General features: G+C 40.0%; 1 protein-coding gene and 1 long non-coding RNA gene across 6 annotated transcripts; one reads left to right on the top strand and one right to left on the bottom strand.

Annotated features, from left to right (window-relative positions):
• Positions 1 to 1,144: 1,144 nt before the first annotated feature.
• LOC136367032 (uncharacterized) lies at positions 1,145 to 3,861 on the bottom strand. 2 transcript variants are annotated; one of them, XR_010744625.1, is made up of 3 exons: positions 3,613 to 3,861; positions 2,412 to 2,648; positions 1,145 to 1,522 (listed from the first exon to the last, which is right to left on the bottom strand). It is a non-coding gene; the product is annotated as an uncharacterized lncRNA (long non-coding RNA). The 2 variants fall into 2 exon arrangements; XR_010744626.1 differs by lacking the exon at positions 3,613 to 3,861 and adding an exon at positions 3,552 to 3,608.
• Positions 3,234 to 23,419, top strand: GABPB1 (GA binding protein transcription factor subunit beta 1). 4 transcript variants are annotated; one of them, XM_066328378.1, is made up of 9 exons: positions 3,234 to 3,277; positions 9,947 to 10,054; positions 10,858 to 11,025; positions 11,492 to 11,686; positions 12,780 to 12,891; positions 13,324 to 13,437; positions 15,190 to 15,375; positions 16,677 to 16,792; positions 21,631 to 23,419. In XM_066328378.1, exons 2-9 carry the CDS (start codon positions 9,947 to 9,949, stop codon positions 21,781 to 21,783), a joined length of 1,152 nt encoding a protein of 383 aa, XP_066184475.1. In that variant the 5' UTR covers positions 3,234 to 3,277; the 3' UTR covers positions 21,784 to 23,419. The 4 variants fall into 4 exon arrangements, with proteins under 4 accessions (XP_066184475.1, XP_066184474.1, XP_066184476.1 ...); XM_066328377.1 differs by lacking the exon at positions 3,234 to 3,277 and adding an exon at positions 3,416 to 3,515; XM_066328379.1 differs by lacking the exon at positions 3,234 to 3,277 and adding an exon at positions 3,442 to 3,579.
• The last annotated feature ends 568 nt before the right edge of the window (positions 23,420 to 23,987 follow it).

Below are 23,987 nucleotides of genomic sequence, written 5' to 3'. Positions count from 1 at the left end.
CCGAGGGGGAGCGAGGTTACCTGCCGTGCCCTGCCAGCCTCCTTGGCCTGCTGCCCCGCCGGGCCTGGCTCCTCGGCTCGGGAGCGGGAGATTTGTTACCAATCACTAAGTATTGTTACAATTACTTAGTGACCAAGCCACTAAGACCGGGCTCTGGAGTCTGTCACGTTCTGTAGGGCATCCCAGCGTTCGTATGGGCATTAAACTGGCTCACTGCACTGTGCAGTCTGGTGTGGGAAGGTGAGACACCTCTTTTTATAAAAGTATCCTATTTTCAGTCTAGAGAAAACTGGGTTGAGAGGGGACACTCTAAGTTTTCTGTTGGTGACAGTGTTTTCTGCGCACCTTGTGTTAGTTACTACAAGCACCTCAGAGATGGCAGGTATGTGTGGACATGCTGGTACAGCCATGCTAGGAGAAGGGGAAAGGCTGGTTGTGCCATGGAGATCTTACACAAATGGAGGAGATGCTCTGTCCTGGCCTGTCCCCTAACTGTGTTGGAGGGTGAGGCGATTCAACAACTACATTTCAACTTGGTGCTCAGTTTTGCCAGTGGAAATGTCTTGTGAGCTGGAGCACTTTCCGTCAGTGACTTCAGAAAACGGAGGTCTTGGAGCCTAAACAGGGAAGTTTAGAAAGCATGTAGCCTTCCAAAATACTTCTGATTCCTCGCCCAGGAAGCTGAAGTGTATCACAGCACCCTGTAGTACAGTAACACTGGTTGGTACTGGGCACATGAAAGGCTCAGACAACTTCTCCATCTGTAGTTTGTAGTGTGTGAGAGTGATCAGGCATGCGAAAGGTTCTGGGAGAAATGAGAACAGTCTTCTATATTGTGCAGAACGGCTCATACCAAAGTAAGTACATAGAGTCCAACACCTCTAAGCTGAACTGAATATTAGTAACACTGTGCTCTTGGAAGTGCCTTTTTCAAACCTGCTCTATGTGTTTTATTTAGCCAGGGTGGGTGATGCCAGAAAGTTATGACAGGATGGAAGGGGCAAGTCCACTAATGTCAGAGCTTGGGATGTGTACAAATTAATGTTGACTCTCACACTCACTGCTGTCCAAACTGGACTCAAAGAATTCCTTTTACTGCTTCTCTTATATGAAAAAATTGTGTGATACAATCTTTGGTCTTACTTGTATGGGCAAACCCCAGCCATATGTAGAAAAGTGTTGGGGCGGAGCTGCCCGCGCAATCAGCTTTACCTCACTCCAAAGCTTGTTAAAACATGCTAATAATGTTGATTACATTATAACATACCGTGGTTGCCTCGGGTTAGAACACGTTTCTATCAGCATATATGTTCTTGTGCAGCAGTATTAAATAAAGAAAATAATTTTAAACAGTAGAAATTGGTGTGCTTTTTAGTAGAACGTATTTGATTATTTAGCTAAAAAAATTACATCTTCTAAAGCAGGGTAAAATAGAAACCAGGTACTTTACAGATGTTAAATGTGTTCTGACTTGCCCACATCAGACATCCAATGTCTCTCTTACATGTAGTTTTGGTGAATCCTGTAAAAAAAACAGATATGATTATTTTGTGATTGTAATAATGAAAACTGATATACAGTGCTAATGGACTAAATGCAGACTCTATTCTTCACCTCTATGAAAGATTGTCATTAATATGCAAAGTTTGGCTTTTCTGTAGCACTGCTGCTAACACCACTAAGTCTTCCGTTTCTTCGCAGGTGCCTGTGAGGACATTGTAACATTTCCTGTGTCTACTGCTACCGCATAAATGCAAAGCCTTAACATGGCGTGCTAAACCCTTGTTGAGAGACACAGACACTTGCCCACAACGAAAGAGAAATGTGCTGAAGGTTGGATTTAAGGTTTCTGTGGTTTGGGTGACCAGTGGCAGGCCCGAGGTGTTTGGATTTGTTCTCTAGTGCCGCCTTCTGGCTGAGCACGCCCAGAAAAACCAGTCCGCAGGTGACAACCTAGGAAGAAATGGTTAATCTTTGCAATATTGCTATTTGTATTTTGTACAAAGCTGCATTAGGTAGGTCAAAGGCAAAAAATAATGCCTCTGTAAACAATGCTATTACAGGAACTCTGATTATCTAGTGGGTATTATAATCTCCAAAATAATAGACTGGAATTTTGTCATTGGTATGACCATTATGAGATCCATGCTTCAGAGTAGCAGATGTATGACTTGGAACAGCTTTGGGGAGAATGTGAGCACCACCATTTCGCATTGTTGAAACAAAACCAGGAGAGAAATGTTTCAGGGCCTGGGCTGTCAGGTTCAGTACCAGTCTGGGACGGAAGTGCCAGAGCCCTCTGAAAGAGCAGCAACGACTGAAGACCATTTTGGAGCTATCATCCTATCAAGTCTTATCTCTATGATCCCAAAGAGTAGCTTCCCCTGTATTTGCAACTGCTGAGGCCACACCTTGAGTACAGAATCCGGTTCTCAGACCCTTAGTTCAAGGACATTTTGGGTCTGGAGCAGGTCCAGAGAAGGTCAATGAAGCTGGTGAGGGACCTGGAATGCAAGTCCTGTGAGGAGTGGCTGAGGTAGGTGGGGTTCAGACTGGAGGAGGTTCAGGGGTTACTTTATCACTCTCTACAAGTCTCAGATACCAAGTTGTGGCCACGAGGGAGGGAGTTGGTCTCTTCCAGGTAAACACTGCAAGAAGAGGACATAGTTTTAAGTTGCACCAGGGAAGGTTTAGGCTGGAAATTTAAGAATTTCTTCACAGAAAGCACGATTAGACATTGGAACTGTCTGCCCAGGGAGGCAGTGGACCGTCCCTGGGGGTCTTGAAGGAAAGACTGGACCTGACACCCAGTACCATGGTCTAAGCTGACACGGTGGCGTTGGGTCACACGTTGGACTCTTATGATCTCTGAGGCCTTCTCCAACCGAATTGATTCCGTGACTATCTCTAAAGTCCTGCCTCAGACAGGCAAGGCAGCGAAGTCCATGCTCAGACACTGCACCCTCACCTGTGAGCACAAGAGCCCCAGCAGCCAGGAGGCGGGAACCGCAAGCCCCGCCACCCTGTGGCACAGACTAACCCAGGATAGCGACCCCTGTTCCTATTCCCTAACCTGCCTCTAGGGAGGCCACCCGGGCCTGCCGAGAGCGGGGGGCCGGCCCTGCCCCCGCCGGGCGGGCAGCGGGACGGAACATGGCGGGGCCCCTTCAGCCCGCGCTTCCCCGCCTTTCCCCGCGGCGGCGCGCATGCGCGCTGTGCGGCGGCGAGGCCGTATCCCTCCGCGCGCCCCTTTCCCCTCGATGTCTGTGTTAATAAGGTAATTCCCGCGCCCATGGTAAGTGCCGGGCGCCCCTCCGGGCCCGCCCGGGGCACCCCGCGCCGCCTCGCGCCCGCCCGCGCGCCCGCGGCGGGGCAGAGCCGCGCGGAGCCGCGCCACTCCCCTCCGCCCGCCGTGTCCCTCCGCCGGGCGCGGCGCGGACTCTCGTGTGGGGCTCTCGGCCTGCGGAGCCCCGGGTCGGTGCGGCGGCGGCGGCGGCGGCCGGGCCGGCAGCACGGTAAGGGCCCGTCCCCGCGCCTCGTCTCTCCCTCACCCCCCCCGGGCCGGCCAAGCTTTTCCAGGTCAGTCTGCGCCTTTGTATAGGGCCCTGTTACCGGATGTGGAAGTTGATCTCTTCGCTGGTAAAAAATAATTCCACTTCCCCCGGAACCCGGCGCCGCGGCTCCCTCCGCAGCGCCCAGCCCAGCCAGGATTTCCTGTCGGGGAGAGCGGGCGGCCGGCCGGCCTTCCGGGGACCCCGCCGCGCGGGGGGCGCGGGCGGCGCGCTGGGCCGCGGTGGCGGCCTGGGCGGCCCGCGGGGCGCGGGCGAGCGCGACGCGCCCGGCGAGGGACTCGGGAGCCGAGGGGCAGAGCGGGGCTCGGCTCGTCCCGCGGGTTTCTCCGGCGGGCAGCGCGGTGTGGGCCGCGTGGGCACGGTCCCGAGCCCCGCGTGGGCCGGGGGGCCGTGGGGCCGCGGCCCGGGCCCCTGAGGCGGCGGGGCTGCGTGCGCGAGCTTGGCGCCAAAGCTGCCCTGGGGAGAGGCGGCTCGGGCGGGAAGGGAGCGGTTTCCCCTCCGCTGTGCCCCTCACCCGGCGTCTGTAACTCTTGCTTTGGACTCTTAATAAAGCGTTTGGTGGCAGCATAAAAGTGAGATACGATATGTTAGTGCGGATTGTCATTTTTTTTAATGTTTTCTCCAAGTAGTCAAAGTAGTTTCCGTTGGTGGGACACTGGTGGCACGTCGGTGAAATCCCCTTTAGGAAGTAGTCTGTGGTAGTTCTTAAAGCGTTTGTGTATTTTCCTTTAACCTGCTTACTAAAGTGGCTTTGATTTAACGGCAAATGCTTCATAGTAGAGTAGAATGTGCTCAGAGTTGTGAATGCACACCCTGTAGTTCTTCAGTCTGTTTTAAGTTATTCATTACTTCTGAACTATTAGTACGACCGTGCGGTGTAGCCGAGTTTTGTATGCACACAAATATTTGCAAGAGAACATAAGTGTACCATGTGAGTAAGGTTAAGAATATATTTGGCAGATCAGCATACACTAAATAGAGACTCCTGTTCATGACCCGCTTTCTTTGCTGAAAACACTTTGTTTTCTAGTTGGATTTTTTTTTAGGCCTTTGTGCTAGACAGAAACTGTCGAGGAAGATTCCTCATGATAAAATGGATGTTGTATGTAGGAGGCAGATGATTTTTATTTGATAGTATTTTTAAGTTTAATCAACCTGAGACAGCCTCCTAAGGCTGTGGTACCGTTCAAAGGCTACATCACAAGCTCTTGGATTCTTCATGTCAATCACAGTTGCTGTAAATTAACCTTTTTGGTATCTAGTGCTGAATTTATTTGTGAAAACTGTGTGGCTTGCTGACAGTGTCAGTCCAAATCTTGGTGCCAATGGTTCACCCTTGTTGCATAATTACACTCTTTGGATATTACAGATCATGGCCAAATCTGTGCTCTCCTTCGTAAGAAAAGATTTTTCTGTGGTCTCTGTTATTTAATTGAGTTCATTGTTGATTGGTGCTTATTTAAGTTAATTTGTGAGCCTAACAGGAGGACAGATCTGCATTATTAACAGGCCTGGCTGTCTTTTCCACTAAGCTATTCAGTGTTAGCTTTTCTCAGCTCAGGTATTTTTCATCTGATGCATTTCTGGCATGAGGGTCATGCTGCTGTTCAAGCAAACTAGAGAGAATTTAATTACAAATACAACAATAAGAGGAAAGCTGAAAGCACTGGAATTAAAGCTGACTGCAATTACCATATTGGTGTAATTTTCACTGTCACAATAGAAATGTGGATAGTCTAAGTCTATGATATTTATATTAAGATTTGAAATATTGCTTGTGAATTCATTGTCAATTCACGTAGGAAACCAGACAGGAACTTTTTGAGCTTATCCCATGTAAGTTGCTATAATCACTGCTAATTGATATGTACGTTAAAATGGTGCCAGAGTGTTCAAGAGATGCTAACTACCCTGTGCTGTACTTTGGAATATTATTGACCTGTGTATGGACAGGCATGTAAAATTAGCTAGAAATGGCTATTCTGAATTTCTAGCAATACTGTGAAATGTTGAAATCAGTAGGATGGTAGTGTTTGTGAAGGTCAGGTGTGGTGAAGCAGGTTAAATTGGGGTTTTTTCTTAAGTAGTGGATAGAAAAAGACATTCTGAAAGGGCATTCTTTTTCCAGATGTAATGGATGTGAGACATGATGGGTCTCCAGCCATCTTCTAAGTAAATTCTGCCATCTGTCACTTGAGCAGGGAAAAGTGTTTAATGAGCCTTTAGTGGAACTTTGTGATTGCAAATCCTTATCAGAGATATGGTGTGGGTTGATTTGGGTACATGATAAGTTGCAGTGCGGCAGTCCCTGCTCCTCTAGAGTGAGGATGTCCCTTCCAGGAGTGCTCCTTGGGACAAACGCTGGGCTGGGAGAGCTCCATGCTCACAGATGTTCTGCAGCAGCTGGTTTGTGCCTGTTGGTCTTAGCCAGCTGATGCTCAGCACTGCAGTGATAGAAGAGGAACAGGTCTGGGTTCTGGGGGCAGGACACCAGCCTGAGACATGCTGCAACTTAATTTTAATTTGGACTGCAGACTCTGCTGCTCTGTTGTCTGTAGACTGTGGTGTGATAGCCCAGGCATCCCAAGTTGCCAGGTTTTTAGCTCCACTTGCTTCCCACTGAGCCTATTTCACACATAGTTCCACCTAAGCTCCTCGTGAGTGCTATTCTATACCCTTCTGGTAACAGCGTGATATTCGGAATTTATTATAGAGTGTATAAAAACCTATATCTGAGATAGATGCAAAAAAGTAGCATGTTTTTCTTTTGAACATAAGTAAAATAGCAATAATAATTTGATGTTATTTAAAATTACCATTTAATTGTGACATCTGGCTAATGATGCTGTGCAGAATACATTGCAGCAATGTGAAAGTTCAGGAGGTTATTAATCCAGAGAAGTCTAAACCCACCATAAGCTCTTCCCTATTTACTCAGTTGTAGACAAAACCCTCTCTTCACACAATTGTGTAGGAGCTCTTAGAAGTCTGAAAACATTATCACATTGCCATAACTCCAACAGTCTCAAGTCTTTATTTCAGAGCCAGTGATGCATTTATTCTCTGAAAAAGTCCTCATGCGAAGTGTTACACAGCTGTCATGCTAGCAGAGCTTGATAGGAATGGCAGTTAGTGAAGAGAACCCTCTAACACCGTTAGCAGAGTTGATTTTAACACTGAGGAGTAGCAGCAGAGTGCTCTTTGAAAAAGCAATCTCATTTCAATTTTAAATGTACTATTGTATCTTGCTTGTGATAGTATCACTGCACTATTGTAGTGTTACTGGTCGATGTCAAGAGAGCAGCTGGAAAGGTTTTCTGGAATGGGAGTGTGACCCCACAGACCCTTGCTCTGGATGAGTACAGGGGAAGTTGAGTATGTTGTTTCTTGGGGGGTTTCTTACAGTAGCAGTCCTTGGAATGGGCTGCCAAGTGGAAATCAGGGTTTGGGTTTCAGAAATGTTGTGAGTGCTAGTATTCATTGGTTAAAAGTGACTCAACATCCATGAGTTTTGGTGGAAATGCCTCATCATTTGCTGCTGTTAGTGCTTTAGTGACATATAATGGGATTTTTATTATTTTAGTTGAACAATGGAATTTTGCTGGGTTTTTCTTTTTTTCCACTAGATGGCCCAAGCATGCTTCCAAGTACCCCAAGAGAACTGAAACTTAATTCATTTCTCTTTTAACTGAAATGAAAATTCTGCATTATGAGGCATATACCAATCTGTGTGATACTTTGTGGTTGGTTAAAATACAAACACTTTATACCAACCAAGAGAGTGTTGGTTAATGATAGGAATATGTGGTAATGAAAGTTTTTTTTTTTTCCTTGATTAGAACATTTTTTATCAAGTGTAGTATGAAGCTATTTAGTTTTGCACTGAGAAGAGAGCTGGTGTGCTTCACAGTAGTCCAGGGAGGTCAGGGAGGCTCTGAAAAGGTGTTGGTCTGAAGTTTGTCCCTAACATCTCCTGGGAGTGAAACTGGTATTTTGCAGGCCACCATCATTGATTGTTTTGGGGGGTGGCTTGACTTTCACTGCATAGGGTTTTCATAACAGCTTTGCAGTTCATTTCAGTAGTGTGTAGATGTGGGCAGTGGGTTCTGAAGAGGCTGTTAAATTTCCTTATTTAATTTGGCTATTTTGGTTTAACAGACATCAAATAGAAGCTTGTTATCATGAGTGTGTTTTTGGTTAGTGGAGGTAGATGGGAATGCACTGAAGGCAGCTCTTCCATGAGGGTGGTTGGATGCTGGAATGAGGCTGAAGAAGTGGTGGGATGTTCATCCATAGAGAAACATTCAAAACTCAACAGAACTGAGCCCTGGGCCAGGTCTGGGCTCTGACTGGGATATTGAACTAGGTGACCTTGAGAGGTCCCCTTCAGCCTTAATTATTCTGCAATTCCAGAATGAGATTTTATTAATTCCTTTCCTCTATTGCTGCTTAAACCAAAAATAAATATAAGGAAAATGGATAGTTGTCTTTCAGAGCTAGTTGTAACCTCAGTATTTTGAATTTAGTTCCATCTTTCCTTTGCTTCTGAGGGCCTTGATGTGGTGGTACTAGATCACCAGAAAAAGGATGTCTGTCTGTGGGTGTCGTCCTCTTTAGCTTGCAGTCCCCACTGGGGAAAAAAAAAAAGTAAAAAGGAGTGCTCTACTCCATCATTTCACTGCTGCATTTGCCAAGTACCATCTCTTGCTTTATGTTTGGTATTGTTAATTTTAGTGTATCTCTTTAACAGGTGTGACAGAATTTCTCTTATTCCATTGCTTAGGATATTTCCTAGATAGTCTCTTTTGCTTCTTTTCTTTATGGAAGAGAGACAGCAGTTGTCCCTTCCTCTGCATCTGACTGTGTTCCTTTTTTCCTTCCTTTTCCCATTGTCAGTATTTGTACTGTCCTGCCACCTTCCTGCTTCTCTTCACTTTTCTGGCTGGAGACAAAGCAATGTGTTCACGTGTACCAGAGGAATGGACATAAATGGAGTATTTTGGTGACAGGGATATTGCTGCCTGCAGTCAGTTCTGTAGACAGAGGTAATCTGCTCTAGTTAACAGGCCTACCAATATGTGTTCAGTACTGCATTTGCAGTATTTTGGTCTCCTTTCTAGTTTCTTCCAAAGTCAACAGCTTTCAGTTTATTGAGCAATGTGCCAGTTGAGCCAGGTACAGAGAAATTTCTAAAGATCCTGTTTTCATGATGGATTTGTAAGTTTGATAGGATTTCTTTCCTGGACTGAAGACTCTTCAGTTTGTGTGGGACCTTGGCTGTGTGGCCTCACAACTGCTCTTATTAGCAATACGGGCTTAACTTTGTTTGTGACTGGAAACTAAACTGATGAAAGCAATTCCATTTTTAGCATCCTGGTAGTGGAAAACATAGCTATAGGTATACTGAAATGTTAGTAGTAGTATATTTTGATTAGTAGCATAAGTTATGGTTTGGTTCTAATTTTTTTTTACTGAACAAATTTAATAGCAAGTATGAAATGGGGTGAGTTTAAAAAGTTGTGTTTCTAGCAAATCTTCAATGCAACAGAAACAGGTGTATTTTGTCTACATATATTATTGCAAGTATTATATGTAACCTTGGGGTAAAAGGGGCATTATCCAATCATGATGTGGAGGTTTCTCAGCTAGTATCTTGGTCATGTCTCAAAACTTTGCATTTCACATGGTTTTAGTAACTGTAGAGAGTTAAAGCAGGTAGTAATATTTGCTTTCAGGCAAAGATTTTATTCCGTGTATCTGTTGTATGTAGTACAATAATATTTATTGTACTTATTGTGTCATTTTGCATATGAGAGTACAGAAATTATATTTTTAGGGTGAACAAAACCAATGATGAACAAGCTGTCAGAAAAGTGTTGTGTTTCATACCTATCTCAGTGCATTTACATAGTGGTACCTCCTAAACACGTGTAGGCATTTTGGGTAAGTGGCTGTAGTGCCTTTGGGTGCATGACATAGCAGCTGTGATGTAATACCCTTTGAAAGCTGGACAAAGCTGCCCAAGGTTGCAGTATCAGGTGAGAACTTTGAAACCACCTTCTGATATTAGAAACGTGCATCCGGTTCAGTTTAAATTTTGTTTAACTGTGCAGCTGCAGTGGTTACAGCACTGCGATACTGAAATCTTCGCGTCAGTATCCATTCAGTTTGGCTGGCAGAAGTAATTCTAAAATCAAACGGCTTATTGCAATCAGTAAAGCTTGTTCTCATGGCTAAAATAACAACTCCAAACTCTGAACTTTTCAGAGTAGTTCAGAAATAATAATTAAAAAAAGAGAAAGGCAACATGTGTGTATTTAAAATAGTGCTAATATTATTATTTTGTCTTTGTATTCCTTTATGTTCCTCACTAGATGTCACTAGTAGATTTGGGAAAGAAACTTTTAGAAGCTGCACGAGCAGGTCAAGATGATGAAGTTCGCATTTTGATGGCAAATGGAGCACCTTTTACCACAGACTGGGTAATCAAAACTTTTGCATTGGAGAAAGTAGATCATCTTACTTTTCTCCACTGAAGAAAGAAATACAATTCTTACAGTTTAGCATTTATACAATAGTTCTTCTTGGAATTCTGCAATCACATGTCTAATTCAAAATTAAAATTGTCTGTTTCTTCATATGACCTCTTACTGATTTTAGTAGCAGACTGTGAATGAGCTCATTCTGGTGACTTTCAAGATGAGCTTTGGAATGGTTAATGAGAAAAATCAGCAGTCATCCTCTTAGTTATTGTGTTTATGCATTCAGTGTAGTAAGAGATCGGAAATATGAAAACAGTCCTTACTAGCTAATATGTGCAGCTGAGAGTTCCTTGACGTAGGAGTACTGAGTTGTCTTTTTGCAGATGCTGATTTTTGAAGAGGTTGTAGAGAGAGGTCAGGTACCCAAAATTCCTAAGGCATTTACAAGCTCTTAAGAGCCTTAATCTGCTTAGTGACCTAACTTTCAAATTAACTCTGTTTTGAGCAGGAGATTGGACTTAATTGACTTCTAAAGGTCCCTGTTGACTAACACTAAAAATGGGGTTAGGCCCCTTGAAATATTACACATCAAAAAGACATAAAAACCAGAGTAAAAAGAAAGCAGAAACAAACCTCCCTCCCCTGTTCGTATTCTGTAAAAGCCCCAACAGCTTCTCTCCTTGAGACTGCAGGGGGGAATGGTTTTAAAGTGGTGGCTTGACACCTGGGTTTGGTAGCTTCAGAGTAAGAAGAATTGCTTCGCAGTGACACCTGTTAGAGCTGCATGTTTTGTTCCATTACAGCTGGGAACATCTCCACTTCATCTAGCAGCACAGTATGGACACTACTCCACCACAGAAGTGTTGCTGCGAGCAGGTGTGAGTCGGGATGCCAGAACCAAAGTGGACAGAACTCCATTACACATGGCAGCATCAGAAGGCCATGCCAGCATAGTAGAAGTCTTACTTAAGGTAGGAACTGCTGAAACAAATCTGAAGTGAGGTTATTGCAATGGTTTATGATCAGATATTTGCAATTTGCTTTTATTCATGAAACCAACATTGAAATTATATGAATAGTTAAACTGTGTGCATTGGGAGCTTTGTTTTCCAATTGAATTGCAATTTATTTTACATTAAAATCATAATGATTTCGGGTGAATTATTTACTGCTCTTTCAAAGTAAGAATACTCCCTAATTTGATATTGTGTTTAATAATAGATTTTGGAAGTAAGATGTGCTTTAGGGAATCTGTAATCCTTTTGAGATAAATAATGGATTTGGTAGATGGATTGGATTACTTTTAATAAATATGTAAATGTAAGATAACAGGGTATTCCTCATAGAGAAGGACAATTTTAGGCTTCGTTCTGTAACCAGCATTATTTAATTCAGCTATTTCTAATGACATAATTTATGCAATGATCTTGTTTGTAGCATGGTGCTGATGTCAATGCAAAGGACATGCTCAAAATGACTGCACTTCACTGGGCTACTGAACATCACCACCAAGAAGTTGTAGAACTCTTGATAAAGTATGGAGCAGATGTTCATGCTCAGAGTAAATTTTGCAAAACGGCATTAGACATTGCAGTAGACAATGGAAATGAAGACATTGCAGAAATATTACAGGTAACTCTTAATTCCTCATGTTAAGGGAACTTATAGCAAAGTACTTGATTACACATGTCATAAACTAAGCTTTCACTGTAGCAGCTGTGACACTATATATTGATAATGCCACACTCCAGTCTAATTCATTACATGAAGTGAGATTAATGTTAGTAAACATCAGTTGGTCAAAGAACATTTTCACCACCTACAAAGTCAAGGATAAGTATTCTTTATTTTCTTAAATTTGAGTGATGTAATACAGAGGTAGGTGGACTCTTTTCAACTGAGGTGTAAAAAAGTAACTCCCTTCTCTGACAGTATATTTTGATTATCCCCTAGTATTCAAGTTAGCTTCATATATGGATATTAATTTCCTAACAGTTGGAGTTCTGACAGGAGAGAAGAGATGCCAATTTTTCCAGAATTAGAAAAGCTAAAATTGAATTGTTGGAGAATTGATTATAATAGATAATTCCATGGAATTGTGTGCTCACTGTTCAATAGTGTTGTTAAAGGCAAATTAAGTGATAAGTCTTACTGAGAAAAGAATGCGAACCAAATGAAAAATACCACTATGCCACTGTATAAATGTAGTCTTCCTATGTTTTTAAATGTCTGAGCTTCTGGTGTGTTCCTTTAGCCTCCTCCTGATTGCAGAAAGGGTGTAGTTAACAGAAGTTAGTAATAATTCATAGAAGGACAAAAAGACTGTCATGTACATTTCATGGCAATTGCAAAGCTGTCAGAACATCTTTTCATGACATGTGTCTGCCCAAGCAGACTTGGTTCTTCAGAGTTCTCTTTTAGATAGGTGAGCTTGCATATCTACAAAAGGGCCTTGTCCTCTTCGTTTACACTACCTGGTAGAGAGAAGTAGTGGTGTGTTGTTAAACTTTTTCTCTCCAACAGACCTTCTGTCTTTAGATTTCAACCAAAAAAAAAAAGTCTCTTATGTACTTGGAGGTAGGACATGATGTCTGTGTATTGCATGGGTATAATGAGGGAGATCCTCCTTGTTTGTGTGAAGTGTGCAAGAATTCTAACCCTTCCACAGGGTCAGTAAGTCCTTTATACCTGCAGTGGGAATGATGTTGTTCCCTTTGTGTCCCAGATTGCAATGCAGAACCAAATCAATACGAACCCCGAGAGTCCGGACACTGTGACGATACACGCAGCCACACCGCAGTTCATCATTGGACCTGGAGGGGTGGTGAACCTAACAGGTCTGGTATCCTCTGCAAATACATCCAATAAAACAGGCATTTAGATGCCTAAAGGATAGCTGCTGGGATTTTATACTTGCATTGATTTTTCACCATTTAATGAAAAGATTTGAGGAAAAACAGTGGTAAGAATAGTTACCATATTCCTCGTCAGTGTTTTTTTGTGTGTTGTAAATATATATAAATATACATACATACATACATATATATATATATATCTTTATATATATACCCAAAACAAAAATCTTCAGAGACATAAATTATCTAATTTATTGTTCTTTTTGCTTAACAAACTTCACTTCAGAATAGCATTTGGTTCAGCAGAATGCTGCTGAAAATGGAGTGTGTGCTGGAAGTTTCAGTGCAATAAAAATAGAAAAAGGGACTTTGCTGGTTTTAAATTTATCAGCTAATTCTTTTTCATCCTTCTAGATGAAACAGGAGTGTCTGCTGTACAGTTTGGAAATTCATCAACATCAGTATTAGCTACGTTGGCAGCTTTAGCAGAAGCATCAGCTCCCCTGTCTAATTCTTCAGAAACACCAGGTTAGAAAGCTAAGTCATTTTATAATTTATAATAATTTATAAGTCATACTTTGTACTTTAAATTTATAGTAATTTATAATTTAATAAATTTAAAGCACATAACTTCAAGTTTCCTTCAGCACATGAAGAAGTGTAGTAAATAATGATTCTATGGGTATAGATACGGAAGGAGAGCAAGGAAGAAATAACCATATTTAAATAATAACCATATTTAAGGGGCTATTTTTATATAGAATAGCTTCTTTTTAGACAAAATCTTCCCTTTTCTTTCAAGATTTGAAGAAGTTCTAGCAATGTTTCCTTCCAGAACTAAAACCCAACACTGAGTTTGACACTGGAAGATCAGAGCTGTTTGCCACAGCACCTAGTATTGGTACTTGTAATTTGGATTTGTTTTTGACAGTGGCCTTCCTTACTGCTGAGCCTGTACTTGGAAACCAAATCAAGTTCAATACAACACCACTTATTCATGTGGGAGTTGCTGTTTTGGTTTCCTGAATAAACACACTGTGAATATTTAAGCAGTGTTATAGGACAGTAATCTCTAAACATAAAGATCTTCAGAAGACAATGTCTGCAGTCATTATTTCAACTACAGAGTGATTTTTCTGTGTATGTTATATTGTAATTAACTTAAAAGATGAAAGCTTCAGAGTTTTATCTACCTTCTGTCATCTTGAACATCACAACACTGTCTATAGGGTTTTAATTTCATCTCTGTAGATAGAGAGCACTCTAATTTCTGTTATTTAAATCAAAGGCTTTGCTTTTACTCTGATAAATTGAAAATAAAATACAGAGCTAGTGTTCTTGAATTTCCTTGATTGTGGTGCCAGTGATCTTGCCCTTTGTCTCAGCTTCTTGTTGTTTTAAAAAAGGAAGCATGGTAGCACAATACCCCATTTGCAGCATACAGTGCAAGCTGGGGTGTGTACTGTAGTTCTGAATGCAGGCTTACTTTGTCCTACCTTCATTTGTAGAAGTGATACAGAGCTGTGAGAGTTCACTGCTTTTACTCATTATTGAATCATGAATTTGAAATGGATAGTTGAGGTTGAATTTTTCACTTTTACCTATGTAATTATATGCATACAAGATTTGTTTTACTTCTTAAGCTTTATCCTTCTTCTTCAAAAGTGTAAAAATGTCAGTACTGCAGAACTTTAGTCTTGTTTCATACTTTGTACAGGAAATAAAGTTGTTGGGTTTGAAGTACTCATGGAGTACAGACAAAACTTTTAATATTCTCTAGGAGTCCTTTAGTCTGTTACCATCCTTAAGACCATTATATTAAGTAGAGAAATCTAGGATGGGTTCTGAGGTACAGTGGCAAGGTATTGGTTCAGAAGTAGCTCCAAGGTAGTATTTCAAGTTTAGGGTTTTTTTTAATCCTGCTATTAGTGTAACTTACTTCAGCTTGTGTACAATGCAAAAGTTCCGTGTGTTCTTGAAAGAACCTCCTATTCTTGCTGACCTGTTAACATTGAACCCAAATCGTCAATTTTGAGTGGGGTATATCAATATTATTATATTGAGCAGGGATGGTATTGCATATACTGTCAAAATGTGAGTGCTTTATGTTGGCCTGATGAAAGACTCTATTTAAAATATAATACATAGTAAAGTATTCTTCGCAGGGTCAAGTTTGGAAAGCCATGGAAAAAATTTTTTCTCAGTGGTACCAAAATGAATTTGAAATCATAAAAGCTTTGTTTATAAATTGACTTAATTCCTTTACTAATCTGTTGCTAGTTGTGGCCACAGAAGAAGTTGTGACTGCAGAATCTGTGGATGGGGCCATTCAGCAAGTGGTCAGTTCTGGAGGTCAGCAGGTTATTACCATAGTTACGGACGGCATTCAGCTGGGTAACCTGCATTCCATTCCAACCAGTGGGATAGGGCAGCCCATCATTGTGACCATGCCAGATGGGCAGCAAGGTGAGTGCACTCTTGCATGAGTCCAGCTTGAGGAACTGTTTCAGCTACAGTAATAACAATGACTTTTTAGGTGCAAATGGCTTTGACCATTTTGTGTACATCTGTGAATTCTTATATTAGAGAAGGCTCAGAAACAAGCCTCTACATTTTAGTGGGTTAACATGTCAGCTGAACCTCTGCTTTAGGAGAGAGAATATAAGAGTTACTAAACTATGGAGGAGACATGGGACATTTAAAAGAAAAGTGATAACTACTTGCTTTGCTTTCAGTAAGTTTGATTTTTGAAAACTCGTTACAAAAACTAGAAGATAGAGTAAAAGAAAAACCTTCTTCTAATTCTTAGGCTGTTGCTTTGCTAGAAGTACTGTGGGGAGGTGAGGCTTGGACTTGGAAATCCATGGAGCAATCTGGGCAAGTCCCACGGAGTGTCAAGTACACTGACACACTGACCTGACAAATGGTCTGGTCTTACATGTCTGAAGTTTCAGAGCACCAGTGACAGAACTAGTGAAGCCAGAGTGACACAACATTTTGGGGGGGCGGTCGTATGTACTTTGTAGAAGCTGCTAGTGTGATAAATCCTATTTAGTGATGTGTATGCTTTGGATGGTTTCTTTTAAAGATGCTCTGCCACTGTTTAGATAAAAATGGTCCCTTCTCTGGTTTCTTTGTGAGGACTCTCAGTGTGAAGCTTGAGGAGTTATACACAGGAGGCAAATTATTTGGTTCACAGTCTGCCTGAACTAGTACACCTTGTTATCATTCTGAGTGAGTGGGTGTAGATAGGAACTGAGGTGACAGTCACATTTCTCATACGTCTGCGTGAGGAATTAGAATATGACCTTACTGAGAACCCTGCTTTCTTACTCATGGCTAATAACTACTGGATTTTTAGATTATTTAAGGTGTATTAATCAAAAAAAAAGCAAGATTTGTATTTACTATTTAAGAAACATTATACAAATGGCTGCTACAGAAGTTGGAGTTGACAAACTGGTGACTCTGCTGCAGTTCTCTGCCGTGTCTGTTTACTCTGTGAAAAATGGCAGCAATATTCCAGAGCTAATTACTTCAGATCTCATTAAGGAAGAATTTTAAAGTTCTTTAGTAGCATACAAGCAATTACAGTTTTTAGTAGATTTTCACTGAGCTTATCATGCACTTTATTATATAGATGCGTTTTCACAGGCAGAAGTATCTGCATTTTTTACTGCTAATAAAATTACTTAAATAATATGAGTTTTATATAGTGCAAGTATTGTTCAAAGTTAATGAATTTACATGAACAAATATGTTTTCAGTGTTAACAGTTCCAGCAACAGACATTGCTGAAGAAACTGTGATAAGTGAAGAACCGCCAGTGAAGAGACAGTGCATTGAGATTGTTGAAAATCGTGTGGAATCTGCAGAAATAGAAGTAAGGAGTATATTACATGATCTGTGTTGAACAGTGTTCAGGACTGAGTATCTGGTTGTGGTTTTTGTATTGTTCAGGAGGTTAATTTCTGTGTTATCACAGAAGGAAGTGTGTGAAACATTTAACTTGTTCAGTCTCTCCTGTAACTGAAATTCATCTTTTACAAAGTTGTTGTAAAAAGAAAATAGGAGGGCTATTTGCATGATCCTGTGGTCATGCATCTAAAAGCAACACTTGTTTAAGTATATGAGAACTTTTTTTTTTTTTTGTTTGTAGTGATCTTTCCTTGAAGATCACTGGCTGTTTTTTAAAACTGGTGCTGATACATGATCGAGTGACTTGACTCTTTCCACTAGGAGTAAATGAGAGCACTGTACCCTCATCTTTCTGTTACAGCCACATGCTTCTGATTGTGAGATCATTTTTACCAATGTTTCCTTTCCAGTCATGGTATCTAGATAACTGCTGATGGATGTGTGAAACAGTAAGATTCTGTTTGTTAATTTTTATCTGCGTGGTGTTCCCCGCCTTTTTTTTTAATTCTGAAGCAGTTTATTATTACACAACTTTGCACCATCTTTTTTTTTAAAACTGCAAAACGGTTTTTTTATACTGCAAAAGACCTAAAAATGTTGAGAGTGCTTTCCTTTTTATATGACAAATGGATGTAGCTGTTCAGTTTTAAATTGTAGCTTTTTTATGCTATCCGCAAAAGGTCAACCATCTCATTCCTCTTCCTGTTACTTTTAACTGTGCTGACCAGTTTTGGTCAAAAGTTTATGAAAATTGCTGTCTGCTTTGACTAGACTGTAAGTTCTCATTTTGTCAATTCCATGATACTTCATTTATCAAAGGTTGTATTCTCCAACTTCTGTTCATATTATCAAGTTGTGCCTAATTGAATACTTTTTGTTGTACAGTATGTGCTATATGTTATCCATGTCGAATAACAATAATTACCACCTCTCATCATTTGCTTTCCATGTCCCTAAGTTGTTGTGTGAAATACTTTAAGCCTTTGCAGCTTTGTGGTCGTTACAGATTATCCTGACAGTTGAAATTTTCTTGCTGCATTTTTTAAAATGTATGATTGTTACAATAAAAGTATTTCTTTTGTTCACACTTTTAAAAATCTGCCTGGATTATTCATAAAGGAAATTACATTTCCTTAAGTATTATAGTCATTCTGTTATATTAATTTTTTAAAAAATCCAGATTGGTTAAGGGACAAATTGCCCTGGTATTACAATACCACTAATTCTTTTAAGGGGGTTTTATTTATATATGTTAAACATATTTCTCCAATATTGAAAGAAATTGGTTTAGATGAGTTATTTGGTCTGTTACTTTTAAGTGAAAGTTTTGATGACTTTCTTGTCCCTGCCTGTACAACTGGAAATGCACATGCAGACCTCTGCCTCAAGGCCAGTTGACTTTAGGGGCCTTGTTGTAGTTCACAGGAGTATGATGCTACCTTACTTCAGTAGCAGTGGCATTAAAGAAGTGCACACAGTGTTGGTTCACTTCAAATTTCTTCATCACAGACTGTGGTAGATATTTAAATTTGGAGAGAGTGGGACCCCTCCCTTCATTAAAGTATTTAAAAATATTTTAGAATGTGGAAATACAGAAAACATTTATTTGTTTACTTTGCCTCACGCTAATTCATTATAAACAGTTGATTCAAGGCTGAATACTTCTTTCAGCTGTTTTAAGTTCATAGTGTGTGAACAGTTTACTGTAGTTTGAAAGATTTTGTAGCTGAAAATCCTCCAGTCCATGTGAGGTGACAAACTTTCCTGTGAAAGTATTGTGGAATAACTAAAGCTGTAGTAGTGTTCTTAAATTTTCTATTCTGGATCTGCTAAGTTAAAACATTTCAGCTCGTTTTGAAGAGTTACAGCAGTTTTCCTAAGCAGTTTGATATTTTAAACATGGGATGGCAGCAAAAAAACCCTGTCACACAGATACTCTGTTTTTCATATTCATGCATTATTCATTAACATAGAGTGATCTTTATTTTCATTCTTTAATTTGACTGTTTCTCCCATGTTGCATGTTTGAATGGTAACACACATCAGAACCAGGACAATCATTTGATTAGACTAAAAAATAATCATAATTGTAAACTAATTATATTAATGGATTCATATCCTGTGTCTCTGTGTTGTTTAAAAGAGTGGTTGGTCATTTTAGTTATGGATGTTCCTATTGTCAATGGAAAGTTACATATAATGAAGAAAATTCCCTGGTAAAATGGAAGATTTCTTTGGAGCACTGAGCATCCTCTAATCTGACAGTTATCTGTTTGGCGGTACAAAAATACTCCAGACCTCTAGAACACTTCTGGTTGTGTTCTAAAAATGTCCCAAGAACACTTTCTGGGTTTGGTTAAATTGGTAGATGAGATACAGTCCTCCCTACTCTAGATGTCAAAGTTAGAGAATCAGTTTTGACCACTGAGTCCACAGTGGATATATGTTGCTCCTCCAGAAGCACTGGGTTCTTCCCACTACCTAGTCACACAGAAAAGTTGGCCTCATCTCCTTAACTCCTTCTGTTTGTTGAGACTGTGACAGTCTGAAAATTACACCTGTTAGCTGCTGAACTAATCTATGTGCTTTGAATTGCTAGTCTGTGTAGGATGTACTGGTTTTATCTTCTGGCCATACGTGGAGACTTGGGGTTTTTCCTGGTTTTTCTTACCCTTTCCTTAACGTGCTGTACTACATTTGGATACACAGCTCTAGTTCTCTCTGTTGTGGAAATACTCTTAAAATGTTGTTCAAGAGCCTCCCCACCTCCAAATGCGTGCACACTCCACAGCAGTGATTCCATCCCCAAATGTTAGCACACATTCTGTAGCAGTGATAGCCCCTTACTGTTTGTAATGCATCATAGGGCTTGCCAGTGAACTACCAGTGGTTCTTATTTCTGTGCAGGCCATTAGATAGAGCAGCTTTGCTTCTTGACAGTATTAGGTTTTTGATGGTTTTTATGAGACTAATTCATGGGGTAGATAATGCCCAGCTCCATACATCCCAGCCCTCAAAAAGGAAAGGCTGCTTTCTACATGTGGAAAGATCAACTGTTTTTGATTAATTCCCTGGAAATTGTCTTGTAGCTCTGTTCACCAAGGCTCTAATCCATGAGGCTGTTTCGTATGGGCTGTTGGTCCCCTCATACTACAGAGATAACTTTTGGAAATAGCAGTACATTTTGGCTGGGCTGGTGTTGGAGGATCGTTGGTGGGTTTCACATTGTCTGAGGTGTAGGCTCTGCTGTTCATTTGGCATCTGTCAGGTTGGTTGCTACAGAGGCTGACCATCCATAAGGTTGCCTTAAAAGCAGAATCCAAATTTTCAGACGTGGAAGCTGAACTTCCTTTTCAAATAAGTAAGCAAAATCAGATGAACTCTCATTTTATTAGCATATGCTCCAAATGAAGCAAACCCTAGCATGCTGCCTGCAACTCTTAAAGCCCCTTGGAAAATCCAGTTGCACTTACTAGACTTTGTTCTGTATTCTAGCTAGTCTCTTTATGACCTGTTAATAACATCTCCTTCTCCTGTTGTTTTTCCTGTTCAGGTGCTGACCTGACCACCTCTGTCACTGTATTTCAGCACATTCAGCTGACATGTGACTGCTAAATGTGACTGTGACAAGTACTGAGAACAGTAGCAAGTAGAAGGGAGGCAGAGTATTGTCTTTTTTTCTGACCATGAAAATATGTGAGTGCATCAGAGATGAAGAATAGGGATGCTCTTATGGGAGTGTGGCAGACTGAAATTTCTAGCAACTGTTAGAGGTATTAAATGGAATGTGATACTGAACTGCTGGAATGGGAATATGGTGAAAAGACAACTTGTTTTCACTGGACCTCAGCTTTTTGATAAGTCAAAGAGATGGTTTGTTTCTCTGGCAACCTTCCTTACTGTTCCTACTGAACAACTACAGTGGAAAGAATGATTTTCAGTGTAGTACTACCTTACTCATAAAAGTATGATGCACTTCAATGAAATTGTATTTAATTGAATATTTGATCAAAACAGAACTATTTCCCCAGCAAATTGCTTTTTCAGTTGGCCTCAGAGCAACATCAGACAAAATGACAGTACCTACATCACTGGAGATGGAAATGTGTTCTCCTTAGTTCCTAATGCAGCTTCAGAGGAAGTGTCATTTTCCGTATCATTTTGCTTGGAAACCATTTTATAGCTACCCCCAACAAACTTGTATGCAGGATTTCTGCAGTTACTTAAGGATTTCTTTACTAGCTGCCTTTAAAAGGAAAAAAGGTTATCTGGATAATTGCCTGTTAATTCATAAAGATACAGTGTCCTTGGGGATGTAATTAGACCTCTGGATTGCAGAAGCATCAATCCCTGTTTAGAAAGAAACAGTTAGATTTATGCTTTGGTCAGGGGGCAGCTGCCACTCTCCGGTGCAGATGGCTGATAGGTAACAGTTTGTCCTTTTTACTGTCTGATTAGAAATACAACAGCAAGTGAAATTATTAGAAATATAACAGCAAGTGTGTGAAATTGAATGGTTGGAGAAATGTTAATATATTCTGTTAGTATGTAATCACCACACTTCCACTTTTTTCATTTAGCTCTTTTTTGATGAAGACTTCCAGCCCTGTGTGGGGAGTTGGCTGGTTGATAATTGGGGTCTAATTTGACAGCAGCATTCATGCAGGTTTGCCCGAGTTAAGAACTGAACAGCTTCTCCATGATACCCTAACACTTGAACTGCATGTAAAGGAAAAGTATTTGCCATTTTAGCTTGTATTTGATACTTATTTGACAAAATATTGCTGATTCTGTTTCTAATAGGAAAGAGAAACTCTTCAGAAACAGCTGGATGAGGCAAACAGAGAAGCACAAAAATACCGTCAGCAGCTTCTAAAGAAGGAACAAGAAGCAGAGGCCTATCGGCAGAAGTTAGAGGCAATGAACCGCCTCCAGACTAATAAAGAAGCTGTTTAATAAAAAGTGAACACACTGCAAAGCCTGTTACTTTCAAAAACCTGCAGTACAATCTTGAACTGTACAGTATATAGGTACAGCCATGGGATTTCATTATAGAGAAGATGCTACAAGTTGATAACTGGACTTAAGCCGTGAGCTCTGATTAATTTCTTGTAACATAAAAACTCTGAATTTAGAAATTGTGAAAAGTATTTAAAATTAAATACTGTAAATAGTTGGTTTTTTTACAGTTTCAAAATGAGTTGATAAATCTTTTTGAAGGGATCCAGAAACATGAAAAGCCAATGTTTTTGTGAAATTTTTGATTTTAGTATGAATCTAACTTCTGAAAAACAGAACAGTTTTAAGGGTGATGTTGATTTAAGCTGACAATTTGAAATTTGATTATGTGACAAAATTAATTAACAGTTATTTCTATATGATAACAACTCAACTTCTCTGAATAAGATATTTCCAGGTGGAAATCTTTGTACAGCTTTAAGTAGTTGTCTCAGATTCTCTGAAAACCATTTTTGGTTGGTTTTTTTATTTTAGGTGGTGAAATTTTTATATTTAATTTCAGATATATCCAAGTAGATTTACATGTATATGAAGCTAATATTTTTTAAACTTTTCAGTTTGTACATATGCTGCATGTTTTTATAATTTCTACACATACATCTTGCATAGGTATTTTTCAGCAAAGATGAGAAAAATTATGAGAAAAATGTTTAGCCTATAGGTCATTTGAAGTAAGCTAGCAGCCAGTTTTATTGTGGATGGTATATTTCTTGGAAGAATGTAATTTGTAATTAAGAAGAACAAAAAAGTATCCTAATTTACATATTAAGAGGCAAAATTTGGTAGTGGAGGCATTGAAACTTCATTTCATGTGTCTTATAATTTTCCTGTACAAACATTTTAAAGTTCAGTAATGAGTAGAAAAGAATGTCTCCACTGGAACACAAATAGTAGCTCTTTTAGAATATCCCTATTGATCTCTCTTCCCCAATAGCCTTGAAATTACTTCAGTGATACATCTTTTTAACGAACTTTTGCATTTTAATTACACAATTGGACGAGTATTTTTTTTATGTTGTAGTGATGCTCTTCCTACCCAGCATCATTATTCCTCACTGTGATACTGTGTTTGTGTGTGTCTGTGCAGTGATCTATTATTCTTAAAATTTATATGGCACGTTACATCTTCAGAGCATTGTAAAATCTTTTAAAGAACCCTTACTGCACTGCCTGAGGCAGGTAAGTGAGTGTTATTGTCTCAATTTTATAACTGGTTTAAGTGCAACACAAGGGAGTGTTCACTGACTGGCTTAACACCACGTGAACCTGTGGTCACCTGGGAATGGATCTCAGGAGTTCTTGGCTTCTAGTCCTGTGCTTAGACTGAGCTGCCTTAAGATTGTTCAGTGCTATGTTACATTAAATTTTGAACTACTGTGCAGATCTGTTTTTTGTAAGATAAAACTCCTTGTGCTTTGCTTTGTTGTTCCATGTTCACTGCTTTTATGGAATTGTTTATATAAACTTAAGTAAAGAGTCTGGTTTATCTATACTGTACACGGAAGAATTACCCTTAAAACTGTACTCTGGCCTACTTTTTCTATTTTACAATTAAATATCTTTTCCACATATATATAGTGTAGTATCAATTCAATTCAATTGGTTTGTGTGTGAGTGAGAGGGACAAAGCTGTTCTGTGTTAGGCATCTGGAAAAACATGAAAAAACTGGCTTGGGTATAGAATGGCCTTAAATAGTAGGAGGGAGGAATGGGGAAAGGACTGCATTTACTCTACAAAACTTTGTCAAACTGGTCAAAATTTGACTTGGGTTTATAGATTTGGCAGTTAGGAAAAATTCTAAAAATTCTAAATATCTTTGTATTATATGTTTAGTAAATTTGATTTTGATTGGCAAATTTGAGCTAAAAATAATCAAAAGATAAAAATGGAAAATCTATGATGGTGGGTTTTAGAAGAATTATTTTCAAGGACATCATCATGCTAGTACTAGGACTTGAAGCAAACCTTATGCAGTGGTTAACTGGAAATTGCTCTATTTTAGGTTTTTTTTTTCCAGGAGCTATCCATTATGTTACTAGCAGGTTGAGGAACCAGTTAGCCAAGGGAAATGTGCTGCTTAGGCATTGCTCCAATTAATTATTTTATGATCAAAATAATGTTTGTGTCCTCACATCCCACA

This window comes from Sylvia atricapilla, chromosome 13, assembly GCF_009819655.1.
Source record: "Sylvia atricapilla isolate bSylAtr1 chromosome 13, bSylAtr1.pri, whole genome shotgun sequence".
Lineage (NCBI taxonomy): Eukaryota > Metazoa > Chordata > Aves > Passeriformes > Sylviidae > Sylvia > Sylvia atricapilla.
This window is presented reverse-complemented; position numbering and strand designations above follow the sequence as displayed.

Excerpts from the sequence above, each read along its gene's own strand:
- GABPB1 (XM_066328378.1), top strand. The coding sequence starts at position 9,947 with ATGTCACTAGTAGATTTGGGAAAGAAACTTTTAGAAGCTGCACGAGCA. Across the intron at positions 11,687-12,779 it reads ACATTGCAGAAATATTACAG|ATTGCAATGCAGAACCAAAT; the intron begins GTAACTCTTAAT and ends TTTGTGTCCCAG. Across the intron at positions 12,892-13,323 it reads AGGGGTGGTGAACCTAACAG|ATGAAACAGGAGTGTCTGCT; the intron begins GTCTGGTATCCT and ends TCATCCTTCTAG.